The sequence below is a fragment of the Canis lupus genome, chromosome 9, assembly GCF_003254725.2.
Source record: "Canis lupus dingo isolate Sandy chromosome 9, ASM325472v2, whole genome shotgun sequence".
In the NCBI taxonomy this organism is placed as follows: Eukaryota; Metazoa; Chordata; class Mammalia; order Carnivora; family Canidae; genus Canis; species Canis lupus.
Genome location: NC_064251.1, coordinates 52,525,683 through 52,538,151, shown reverse-complemented (window position 1 = coordinate 52,538,151; position 12,469 = coordinate 52,525,683). Strand labels below are relative to the sequence as shown.

Here is a 12,469-nt window from a genome sequence, read left to right as displayed (position 1 = left end):
AGAGTACCCCTCTGCGCCCTCTGTGGCCAAGGTGCCACTGCCCGCAAAGGAGGGAACACTGGGCCACCCAACCCTGGACCCACGCCCTGACCCATCTCTGTCCCGCCAGGCAGATACAACCACGGGGTGGGGAGGACAGAGTGGGGGGCTTTGGAGTCCCTCTGGGACTACTGTGCTGGGGGGGCTGCCCTCCCAGGCCCTCTAGTCCCAGGCCTGTACCTCAGCCTCGGAGCCCCACGCCCACCGATGGCCTCACAGGGCTGAGAGCCAGCAGACACGTGCCTTATGGGCTCAGGGACTGAGTGGCCGCATGGTGGCCAGCCGGTGGGCCTGGCTTCCCTTGATTGTCGGGAGTATGGCCTGTCCGGAAGCACGTGATCACTTCACCCTGCTCCCAGGAGGATAGGAGTGAAATTCTGTTTGTTGCAGCAGTCAGCTTAACTCCAGATTTTCTGGAAAGCTGGGCACCCCCAACCCCCTCTGCAAATTGACCGTATTTAAAATCCAGGCTGCCTGGACCCCCAGGGCCTGGCCGCACAGACACTCGGATATGCAGGTGAAAATCCCCTGGTTGGGGCTTAGCACACGCCAGCTTTTCTTTCTTTCTTAAGATTTATTTATTTAAGAGAGAGCGTGCAAATGTGCACACACGTGTGAGTGGGGGAGGAGCAGAGGGAGAGAGAGAAGCTCAACCAGACTCGCCCACTGAGCAAGGAGCTGGATGGGGCAGTGAGGAGGAGAGCTCTATCCCAAGACCCTGAGATCATGACCTGAGCTGAAACCAAGAGTCAGCCGCTCAACCGACGGAGCCATTCAGGCACCTCCCACACCACCTTTGTTAAAAGCTGCCCAAACCCTCTTACAAAGGAGGTGGTTGGTGCCAGCGAGTGTGGCCCACCATGGGGCACAGGCTAGACCTGGCAACCAGAGGGAGCCAGGCCTGTTCTGCTGCAAAGGCTCACTCCCAGGCTGAGCGAGGGATTGGCTCTGTGTGGCTGGGGGACTTCACAGTCCCCAAGACCCCCGGCAGCCAGAGAAGAGGGGTCTGGGATGCCTTTCACAGCAGCGGCTTAGAAGTGCAACTTTAAGGGCGAGAGGCAACAGAAGGGAGGCACAGGTTGGGTCTCAGGCACAGTGTAGGGCTGACTCCAGGGCCTGCCCCAAAGGCACATCTGCTGGGTGAGGCTGCCAGGCCCTGGACTTCTTCACCCGCCTCCCATCTTCCTGATTCTAGGGCTGTGTGGTCTTTGCCTTCCCTCATGGGGAGGCAGCCCTCTACAGTGTACGAAGGCCTTTCTGCATCCATTTTCCAGGTGAGTTCTGCTAACAGACTGAGTTAGGCAAGACTGGACTGGTCTCACATGAGGCTCGAGAAGGGAGGCACTGATGCAAGGTGGCTGCTGGGGCGAGCTGGGTGCTGTGCTGGGGTGAGCTGGCTGCGGGGCTTAGGGCCCCATTCATGGAGCCCTGGCTCTGCTGTCAGCTCCTCAGCCAGCTGGTGGCCTTGTCCAGTGTAGAAAAGCGGATCAACTTCAGGCTAGGTGGCTGGGGCTTCCTGTCATCCCAGAGGTACTCAGGGGACAGCACTTTGGAGGGCTTGTACGAGATGAAGCGACGGTTCAGGTGACTCTCCTCCTGCCAGGCTGCCATGATGCCATTGGCCTTGTCTGCCAGGATGGCCATGTGGCAGCCTGTGGTAAACTCGTACACCTTGGCCACCCGCCCCCCAAAGACCGCCCCACCATAATAGAAGTCCCCCTCGTTCTCTGCCACAAAGGCTGTGGAAATATGCCTGCGCTCGTAGGGGAACTGCTGGCGGGGTACAGCATAGTAGCCTGGGTGAATTGCAGCCACTAGGTCCCCCAAGGTCTCGGGGCCCCATGGGTTCCGGAACACCATGTCCACGTCGACACAGAAGAGGTAATCCACCTCGCGGTGTGCCCTCTGGGCAATATGCCGGCTGATGGTCTCCATCCGGCGCGTGGAAATCTCCTCCCAGCGGGAGTGCCTCTGGATGGGGATGATGCTGAGGAGGCGGCCGGGGCCCAGCGGGACCCGAGGAATGGCTGCAGGGTCATTAGTGAAGATATAGTAGTACACCTGGTAACCCTGCATGAAGAACTGCTCAGCCGACTCCAGGAAGTGCTGGACGAAGCGGGTATACCTGGGGTATGAGGAATGAGGAGCTTATCATCTGCTTTAGCCCCACGGGTCACTGCCCAGGGTCCCCACTGTGTGTGGGCACGGGGCCTGGGATCGACAGGCTGGGGTCCACCTTCCTAGCTTCTTACCTTGAAATGCAACTCAGGTCTGAAACCCCGGGGTTCTCTGGTCTCACATCCTCACAGTCACAGTACCACCTCTTAGGACCATCACAGGAAGGATACTTAACGGATTCTTAAATTCACAAACTGAGCTAACTTTTAGTGAGCACTTGCTAGGTGCCAGGTGGTAAGGGATTCTTAGCTCCTTCGGGACTCAAACTCGGTAACGGCAGGCACCATACATAATCCCCATTTTAAAGTTTATTTATTTATTTATTTTTTAGTAATCTCTATACTCGCCATAGGGCTTGAACTCACAACCCCAAGATCAAGAGTCACCCAATCCACTGACTGAGCCAGCCAGGCACCCCCCATAATCCCCATCTTAAAGGCAGAAACACAGGCTCAGAGAGAGGAAGGTGAGCACGTGATGGGTAAGTGGATACATCAAAGCAAGGTGAGTGGTGCTGGGGGCCTGGGGCTGCAGGTCCCAGGTGGAGGAGAGTATAGGCCGCCCCTGCCCACGTGAAAGGTGAGGGGACCAGGGGCATCACCTGAAGCAGGTGGGCCTTCTGCCGCCTGGCCAGCACCCAAGGTACTGAGGCCCCATCATAGTTTCTCCCTCAGGAGTCCCAGAAAGAGACCCGAGGGCGGCTGCGAGGTGGTGGCTTCTAAAGACAAGGCCAGGTGGGGTGGGGGAGAGGAGAGGAAGATGGGAGGCATCCAGAGAGAAGGCAGGTCCAGAGTGGGGGATAGGGGGAGAGGGCCCTGAGGGCGGGGCTTGACCTGCCTGTGGCCTGACCATGGGCCCCCAGTTATGTGACATGGTCTTGAGCATTTCCAGCCCTTCATACCTGCCTGGATTGTTCATGGGAAGCAGAGAGGGGCTAGGCGGCCAAGGGGGTGTTGTCCCAAAGGTTCCTGCTGCTCCCTCACCTGGGCCACCTCCCTCCTTCCATGCCAGGGCCAGACCCCCTCCTCCAGGCAGCCCTCCTGTCATTACTCTCTACTCCCTACCTTCCCACATGCACAGCCTCTGGTTCAGGGCAGGGTCCTGGGTCCAGGTCCTCTCTCTTCCCCCACTGTAAGCTCCTAGGGCTCTATGACAAGCACCCACCCAGCCCACTACTCACTTCCCCACGGCAAACACTGTGAGCCCGATGGTCAGGTTCAGAGGCTGGTAGATGTGCTGCAGAAGCTCAGGGTTGAAGGTTCCCTCGGAGACAATGGGCGCCAACCAGGGTGTGAGCGTCAGCAGCTCAGTAGGCCTGGCAGCAGGGGAGGCCATGGGGACTGAGGCCCTTCCCTTGGGAAAGCCTCAGCCTCATCCTGGCCCTGCCTCCCATGCTGTGTGACCCTGGGCAGCTTCATCCCTGTCTCTGGGCCTCCATATCCTCATGTGGGAAGTGGGGATGATCATAGCTCCTTCCCGGCTTGGTTGAGAGGAGGAAGAGTTAATGCACATCAAGTGTCTAAGGGAGCCTGGCACTCCATGCCTGCTAAGTGCCTAACAGGTGAGGGGTGGCCCTATTAGCTGGGAAAGTGGAGTGAGCACCTACTATGTAGGTGTACCTTTTTTTTTTTTTTAAGTAGGCTCCATGCCCAGTGTGGAGCCCAATGTGGCACTTGAACTCACAACCCTGAGATCAAGAGTCGGACACTCAAATGAACTGGGTGCCCCGAGCTGTGCCTTTTGCAAACCCCATCTCATCTAGTCCTCCATTCAACCTGCTATGGGATGGGTATGATTATCCACTTGTACAGAAAAATCTCAGAGCAGTTGGGTAACCTGCTCAAGGTCACATAGCTAGTGACTGACTACCTGGACCCCAAGGCCACCTGACACCCCCACCACCCCAGCTTCTAAATTAGAGCTCTGCCTCCGTCTTCATGTCCCCACACCCTTCCTCCTGCCAGATCTCTCCATTCTGCACCTAGGCCCTACCCAACACCTACCTCTGCTCTAGGAGCTTGGGCTGAGGGTGCGGTGACCTGCAACATGAAGGGCCAGTGGTGAGGGGGGGCAGCCCCCAGGGTCACAAAGGGGGAAATGGTGGTCTGCTTACCGTGTCACAGGCTGGAATGGCTTCTCCCCCTTATACTGCAGTTTCATGTTGCTGGTGGCAGAGGCGAGAGAGAGAGAGAGAGCTGTTAGTGCCAGGGCTGGGGACTGAGATGCTCAGAGCAGGAAGGACAGAGTGGAGGGTACGCAAATACCCCCATGGGGCAGGAACCCATCCAGGTTCCAGGCCCACTCCCTGAAAGCTTCCCCACGCTTTGCCCGCTCCACAAGGGTTGTACTCCTCCAGAAGCAGTCTCTCCGGGTCACTGAGGGGCAGGGCAATGAGCTGGACCTTGTGCCGTCCGTCCCCAAGACTGACGTTTTCTCAGACACGTCACTCTGTAGGGGCCTGGCTGTGGGTAGAAGTTTTGAGAGGCTGCAAAGACCTGGTAAGCCCTGTTCTGCCTGCCACCTTCCTGCTTGGGGACCTTGGGTGAGTCCCCTGAGCCCACGGTGATGGTCACTTGTAGCACTGAGCACACAAACACCCATCAAGGCGTAGCTTCGATGGTATTTTGTGGGTGTGATTACCATCTACCCCAGCTGCCCTTAGGTAAAGATAATCCTGCATGGCCTGGGTGGGCCCTCTGGAATCAGGTGGGAAGGCCTGAAGAACAGAGCTAAGGTTTCCGTGGAGAAACTGTGTCAGCACCTGCCTGAGCTCCAACCTGCCCTTGCTGGTGCCTGCCCCCCCCCTCCGTTCTGGGTCTGCAGTGGAAACCCTGACTGAGCCCCCACCCTTCCTCATCTGCATAAAATGGGTAAACTTCTTTCACCCTCAGAGCTGCCCTGAGAGTCAAGGTATGTGCCTGTGCCCAGCACAGAGCAAACACTTGTCCAGTCCAGGCATCTTGTTCCCTTCTTGGCAGGCAGCCCCTGTGGCCAGCCTCCACTAGCGTCAACCTGGGTGGAGCTGTGAGAAGGAGGGTCCTCAGGAAGCAGGTTGCACAGAGCCTCTGGCTCGGTCACAAACTGGTTGGAAGGACCTGGGGCCAGACCTGTGACTGCCTCCAATAAAGTCCTTCCCCAGAGGGTGGAAGTGAGGCCCAGAGAAGGCAAAGGCCTTCCCGCTCGAGGCTACCCACGCAGTTGGAGCAGCTGCAGAAGAGGCCTGGGGCTGGCTGTGAGGCCAGACCACCTGAGGACATGGCACCTGCCATTCACTGAGGGACTTTCAGTATGGCATCTTTGATGTTACCTTTGGCCTTCTTAAGTTTTCCTACAATTTTAGTCCCTGTTTCTCTCTCTCTTTTGGTGGCAAAATGTACAAAACAAAGATTTACAATTTTAACCATTTTTAAAGAAAGATTTATTTATTCATTTTAGAGGGAGAGAAAGAGAGAACATGTGCACATGAGTAGGGGGAGAGGGACAGAGAGAGAAAAATCTCAAGCAGACTCCCTGCTGAACATGGGGCCTGATGCAGGGCTCGATCTCACGACCCTGAGATCATGAACTGAGCTGAAGCCAGGCGCCAGACGATCAACCGACACAGCTACCCAGGTGCCTGCATTTTAACCACTTTTAAGTGCACAGTTCAGAGGCATGAAGCACATTCACACTGTCATGCAACCATCTCCACCATCCCTCTCCAGAACTTTCTCATCTTCTCAAACTGAACCTCTGTCCCCATGAAACACTGACTCCCCTCAGCCCCAGTAACCATTATTCTACTTCAGTTTCTATGAATTTGATTATTCTAGTGATTTCATATAAGCGGAATCCTGTAACACTTGTTTGTCCTGTGATTAAACTCTTGAATCAACAATTTTTATCTATTTAAGGTTCAAAAAATTTATTTATCTGACAGAGGGAGAGAGAACAAGCAGTGGGAGCAACAGAGGGAGAGGGAGAAGCAGGCTCCCCACTGAGCTGGGAGCCCCATGTGGGGCTTGATCCCAGGACCCCATGATCATGACCTGAGCCGAAGGCAGGTGCTTCACTGACTGAGCCACCCAGGCAGCCGTTGAATCAACAATTTTTAAAAATGAGTCCATCAAATTGGCCATCTGCCCTAGTTTCCACACAAACAAGCATGTCAGGTTCCCGCTCAGGAAGTGAGGGCACTCTGCAAAGGCAGCAGGTGAGGAGGAAGAGCCCTACCACAGCCCTGGCAATTGGCCTCCGCCTCCCCCCAAGCCCAGCCACACTCTAGCCTCATTAAACAGCTTGTCAATCATAAGAATACTGAAGCCACAGATGAGCTGGAGCCAAAAACAAACAGCAAACAGACAACCCCCCCAAAAAAATACCCAAAACAAACCCGACTTCACACTCATAGGTAGGGAAACTAAAAGTAAAGAAATCTAGATGAAAAGATGGGAAGATGCAATGACCATTTAACACACACACATAAATTCTTCAATCTATTAGAAAAAGAGCTGAGTAGAACCAGAAGATAGACAAGCTGGAGAAAGAAAAAAAAAGTAGCAAATACTTTTGGCCAAAGGTGGTGCTAAACAACCCAACACAGGCCTGGGAGAGAAGGCCGTGGAGCAGGTGCATCAGGGAAGAGGAAATTTAGTTCTTGGGAAGGATGTGGGAGAAATGAGGGCCTCAGTAGGAATTAAAGAAATGAAATCAAACCCCAAGGGATAGCATTTCCCCATCTCTCCAATCAGCAAGGTGGTTTGGTTTTTGCTTTTCCCAACACCCAGTGCTGCTTCGAGGACTGGCCTGGGAGTGGCATCTGTGTGAACAAGAGAGTGTGAGCATGTGGAAAGCAATCTATCAAGATGGATCAAGAATCTCTCCATATCATCTGGCCCAGGGTGGGAACTATTAAATGAAAGGATTTTTAATATGGAAAAAGCTTTATATCTAAAGCTGCTCATTACAAACTCATTTAGAAAACTGGGGGAAAAAAAAAGAAAGAAAGAAAACTGGGGAAATTGGAGGGGGCGCCTGGGTGGTTCAGTTGGTTAAGCATCTGCCTTCACAGCATAGTCATGATCTTGGGGTCCTGGGATGGAGTCTCATGTCAGGCTCCCTGCTCAGCGGGGAGTCTGCTTCTCCCTTTCAGCCCCTCTCCCTTGCTCATGCTCTCTCTCTCAAATAAATAAGTAAAACTTAAAAAAAAAAAAATCCTGGGGAATTGGAAACAACCGAAATGCTCCCTGGTCATTGGTGGGAAAAAGGTAGGCATTCAAGAATTATGACACAGCTCCTGGGGTGATAAAAGGATGGTGACCACAAAAGAGTATGAACACACGCTGATGAATATAGCCAGTTTTGGGAACACAGGCTAAAAATCTCAAAAACATATGATCGTAACTATTTTCAATAGCAAGCAGCCTTTTTGGTTTTAGAACCAAGTAAGATGCACAGTCTGTTCAAAGTACAGCAACCAGGGAGTCGACCATGAACTTTGGAAGCAAAGTATAACTCAGACTGGCTGGACACAAGATGTGTTTGTTTCTTTTGTCTTTTCTGCTTTCCAGCTTCCAAATTGACTATACTCTGTGTGTGTGTGTTTTTAAGATTTTATTTATTTATTCATGAGAGATACACACACACACACACACACACACACACACAGAGAGAGAGAGACAGAGAGAGAGAGAGGCTGAGACAGGCTGAGGGAGAAGCAGGCTCCCAGCAAGTAGCTTGATGTGGGACTCGACCCTGGATCCTGGGATCACACCCTGCGCCAAAGGCAGATGCTCAATGCCTGAGCCACCCAGGCATCCCATATACTCTGTGTTTTTAACAGTGAAACATGCCTTGTGGTTAATTAGCAGTCCATGATCTAGATTTTATTTTATTTTTAAAAGATTTTATTTATTCATGAGAGACACACAGAGAGAGGCAGAGACACAGGCAGAGGGGGAAGCAGGCTCCCTGCAGGTAGCCTGATGTGGAACTCCATCCCAGAACCCTCCGGGATCACGACCTGAACTAAAGGCAGATACTCAACTGCTAAGCCACCCAGGAGTCGCTATGATCCAGATTTTAAACTTGACTTTAGCTACCATGAAGATACCCCCTTGAGACTGACCCAGCCCACTTTTTCATTCTTAACTATCAAAAAGTCAGGTTTGGGGCAGCCCCGGTGGCACAGCGGTTTAGCGCTGCCTGCAGCCCGGGGTGTGATCCTGGAGACCCGGGATCGAGTCCCACATCAGGCTTCCTGCATGGAGCCTGTTTCTCCCTCTGCCTGTGTCTCTGCCTCTCTCTCTCGCTCTCTCTGAATGAATAAATAAATAAATCTTAAAAAAAAAAAGTCAGGTTCGTTATGTAGCGGAAGACTGGCTACATGTTAATCTGCTCCTCAAATACACATTGCACACAAAATTTAGCAACAAAGTCCTAAGAGCACGTGTCCCAAGTACCTCCCAAGTGGCACGTGCTACAGCAGACTGTTTACAGGTGTTGTCATACTCTATGTTCCAGGTGGCCTGGGTTGGGGGGAGAACTATCCCATTTTACAGATGAAGCCAGTGAAGCTCAGAGCCCTGTAGCACCTCAAGCTCAAAACCTGGTGCAGGGGGGCGGGGAGCAAGGGTTTGCCAGGACGCTGGAGGACTGACATGGGCATTTTACTCCACATTTGTGGCAGCCCATAAATGACCCAACGCTTATCAAAATAACCTGCGGAGGGACCTGAAAACTCTCCCAGTGTTCCCACTGCAAGCGGCCCAAAGGGCCCAAATTCTCCCTGCCCCATACTTACAAGATCTCTGGGCAGGGGAGATAATAGGGGACATAGGAGAAGGGCAGCCAGGTCTCCATATAAATCCTGGAGAGGAAAAACACTTGCTGATTGTCACGAGGCTGAAAACCCACTTGGTGCACGTTAATGGGCTCAAAGGCCCCCAGTGGGGTGCATTTGGGGATCCCCTGCCACTCTGGGTCTGGCTGACCTCAGAGGTCAAAGCCCTCTGGGTCTTCTGCAGTGTGGCCACTATTCACCCAGTCATTCATTCCCGGGACAGGAATGTTCTTGGTGCCAGGCCCTACACATGGGGGAGTAGGGTGTGGTGGTGGGAGGACTACACAGAAGGAACACGTGGGGTGAATTTTGGTGTGTGAACAGGTGGGCTTCATTAATGGGGCTAGAAGGATGGTCCAGGCAGAGGAATGAGCAAGTGCACAGGCCAGGAGGCCAGTACAAAGCAAAATCCAGAAACCAGAACTAGTTTGCTCTTTCTGGGGCTGGGGTTGGGGGACAGGTGTGCCAAGGGAGGAGGGTGGGACCTAGGAATCTGTAAAGGGGCCAAGGTTTGGGGGTTGAGATGCCAAGAAAGGGAGGAGTCTGGGGTGAAGGGAGGGCCCCACAGGGGCATGCTCACCACAGGGACCAGAGGGCAATGCCCGACAGCAGGCTGAATCCGAGGCCCAGGGCCAGTCTGCGGCAGCGCATTGCTGGGTGAAGCCTCTGAACCCGGGCACCTGGGGAGCCTGACCGGCTTGGTGAGTCGCCCCCCTCTCCCAGGGCTGTCAGGCTCTGAGCCGGGGGCTCCGGGGTGGAGGAACACCTGCAAAGGAATGCTCCCCATCCTTGCTGCCCTGCCCTCCCCTGGGGAGCCCCAGCGGAGACCCCTCCAGTCGGTGGACATGGGGACAGAGGCTCAGGGCTCAGCCAAGCCTACGGCTGTGCCTCGGGAGGGGCCGCCCGCCCGCTAGTCCCGGCTCTCGGGTCTCCCTCCCCGGCCCCGCCCGCCCTCGGCGGGGAGCAGAGCGTGGCCCGGCCAGCAGGCCCGGCCAGCCTGGGGACTCGGGCAGCAGCGCAGGGCGGGGCTTGGGGAAGGATTCCCGGGGCGAAGAGGGGGACCCCGGAAATGGAGCCCGAGTGGGCCCCGCGGGGACCGGCCGGCCGGGGCGGGGGCTGCGCCGAGAGGGGCGGCCGTGATGCCCCCGCGGCGGGCTGCGGGCGGGCCTAGGTGGCAGGGACCCTTGCTCCGGGCGCCGGGCCTGGGCTCTCGGGGGACGGCGGGAACGCGCTGCAGCGCTCACTCGCTCGGGAACCTTGGGCAAGTCACTGTCCCCCCCCACCCCCCAGCTCCCGTGCCCCTCGGCCAGGGGGGCGCCGCAGCCGCTGTCCGGGCCGGGACCCGCAGGCGACTTCCGCCCGCCGCTGCGGGCCGGGGCTCAGGGCGCTTGCGGGCGCCGCGGCGCGGGGCCGGGGAGCGCGACTCACCCTGCGGCCGGACGGGCTCCAGGACCGAGGGAGGGGCGCACCTCCACACGCAGGCCAGGGCGCGGCTCGCCGGCGCCGCGCGATCCCCGGTGGCCACGCCGCGCCCACAGCCGCGCCCCGGGCTGACCCGAGGGTGGGGCGGGCCGCGGGGTTGGGGGCGGGGCCTGCGGGGGGCGGGGCCGGCGGGGCGGGGCCTGCGGGCGGGGGCGGGGCCGGCGGGGCAGGGAGGTGCCCGCCGCGCCCCGCCCCGGTCCCGGGGAGCAGATGGGCCCTGGGCTCCTCCCTCTGCTGGGGTCCTGCGGCCTCTCCAGCCCGGGGCCAAGGCCCGCAGAGAGAAGAGCCCATCCGGGAGCTCAGGGTGAGCGTGAGGGCTGGAGAAATCAGAAAAACTTTCATGTCTTTAGAAGAACGGAACAATCGCAGGAAGGAAAACCCAGCTGTACGTTCCGCTTCCTTTGCGGTTTAGGCTTTCCCCTTGCTCCCGGCCTCCGGGCTGGCGGGCTGGCCTAGGGCACAGCCATGCGGTTTGGTTTTGGAATCTCCCTGAGTCTGCCCTGTTCCCGCCCTGTTCCCGCCCCAAGGGAACTGCCGTACTTTCCTCCTAGGGCTTGTTGGGTAGCATTTAGCACCGACCCTCGTCCCCCGGGGCGGGGGCGGCCCTCTGACAGCTCACTGAGGGCCCGGGGCCTGGGGGCAGAGGCCTTTGCTTGGGCGCCGTTGAGGGACATACACAGGGACGAAGAGCGAGGCGCCCAGACAGTGAATGAGGGCGCGGTAAGGAGGACGCTGAGTGGATACAGCGAACCACATGAGAAAGAAGGGAGGACCATCCAGGCTCCCAGAGGTCACAGGTTTGCTCAGGGTCACAAGGATGCAGCCTGCAGCTCATAGGCCCAGGTCTTCCTGACCCCTGGGCATAGCTGCCCACATTCTTCAGGGGTGTCGCCCTATAAGGCAGGGCTTGTGTCTCCAGAGTGTGGGGGAACTGGTGAGTGCTGGCTGAAAGGCTGTTTCCATTTTTAGCTGCAAACACTGGTTCTCTGGGAGCCAGTCTGGAACTATTTTTTTCTGAAGTAAGCTCTACCCTCAACATAGGACTTGAACTCAAGACCCCGAGATGGAGAGTCACAGGCTTTACCAACTCTTGACGTTTTTGCTGATTCTAGTTGCAGCTGTATAACCAAGGGAGATAGCGGGGAGATGCTCTAAGGGCCTGCAGGCTGAGACTCAGGAATCATGGTTAGCACCACCAGAGTGACCTGGACACATTTCCACCTCTGGGTAGCCAGGTGCGAGCTGGCTTCCAACCTGAGCAGTTTTCTTCACCAAATTCCCCGCTGTGCCTTCTGGACAATGATTCCTCCCTGGTAATTAAGAGGCGAGCCAGACAGGGCTCACCCAGCCCCATGGCCGTGGCAGGCAGGCCGGCACTCTGCCAGGACCATGGCCCTCTCCTGACCCAACCAGCCCTACTCCCTCAACTCCCAGGAGAAGAGAGATTCAACCTAGGACAGCCTCAGGGCTGGGCGGAAAGAAAGGTGAAGGAAGATGGGAAGGGATGTTCATGACTTAAAGCATATGGCACCAAAAACTGGGGAGGGGGCGGAAGATGGGAGGGAGTGCAGGGCGTGCATTTGTGCATTTGGACGCCTTCCTAAAGGGAGCATGTAGGTGGCTAACCTAGGAACCCAGGCAGAGACACCCGAAGCGCTCAAGGGAGCCAGGAGGAGAATCTGAAAGAACAAGAGCCAAACAATGAAAGCAGAGGCAGAGGGAGCGGCCGGAGAAATTCGTACACTGGATTTCCACCTGCCCCCACCCTCTCGCTTGCTCTGTCCATATATATATATGGAATTAAAAAAAAAAAAACCCTATTACTTAAATATCTTTTTAGGATGAGGAGGGCCATGGGGGTTTCACGCTCCCTTCCTGGCTGTGAGTGTGAGTGGGGGCGGCATCTGAGGTTCACTATCTCATTCTAGATGTCAGCACACAGGGAGTGGA

The 12,469-nt window shown here is 56.1% G+C and overlaps 1 protein-coding gene across 6 annotated transcripts; it reads right to left on the bottom strand.

The window, feature by feature from the left end:
* Positions 1-593: 593 nt before the first annotated feature.
* Positions 594-10,611, bottom strand: GBGT1 (globoside alpha-1,3-N-acetylgalactosaminyltransferase 1 (FORS blood group)). Of its 6 annotated transcripts, XM_025475643.3 has the most exons (7): positions 10,466-10,611; positions 9,618-9,803; positions 8,999-9,064; positions 4,331-4,381; positions 4,221-4,256; positions 3,398-3,532; positions 594-2,164 (listed from the first exon to the last, which is right to left on the bottom strand). In XM_025475643.3, exons 2-7 carry the CDS (start codon positions 9,686-9,688, stop codon positions 1,480-1,482), a joined length of 1,044 nt encoding a protein of 347 aa, XP_025331428.3. In that variant the 5' UTR covers positions 9,689-9,803; positions 10,466-10,611; the 3' UTR covers positions 594-1,479. The 6 variants fall into 6 exon arrangements, with proteins under 6 accessions (XP_025331428.3, XP_048970347.1, XP_025331429.3 ...); XM_049114390.1 differs by lacking the exon at positions 4,221-4,256; XM_025475644.3 differs by lacking the exon at positions 8,999-9,064.
* Between the last annotated feature and the right edge of the window lie 1,858 nt (positions 10,612-12,469).

Bases quoted from the DNA above. Each gene is read 5' to 3' on its own strand.
- GBGT1 (XM_025475643.3), bottom strand. From the start codon at position 9,688: ATGCGCTGCCGCAGACTGGCCCTGGGCCTCGGATTCAGCCTGCTGTCG. The intron at 4,257-4,330 runs GTAAGCAGACCA...TTCATGTTGCAG, and splicing joins CCATTCCAGCCTGTGACACG to GTCACCGCACCCTCAGCCCA. The intron at 3,533-4,220 runs GTAGGTGTTGGG...CCCTGCTGCCAG, and splicing joins CCCAAGCTCCTAGAGCAGAG to GCCTACTGAGCTGCTGACGC.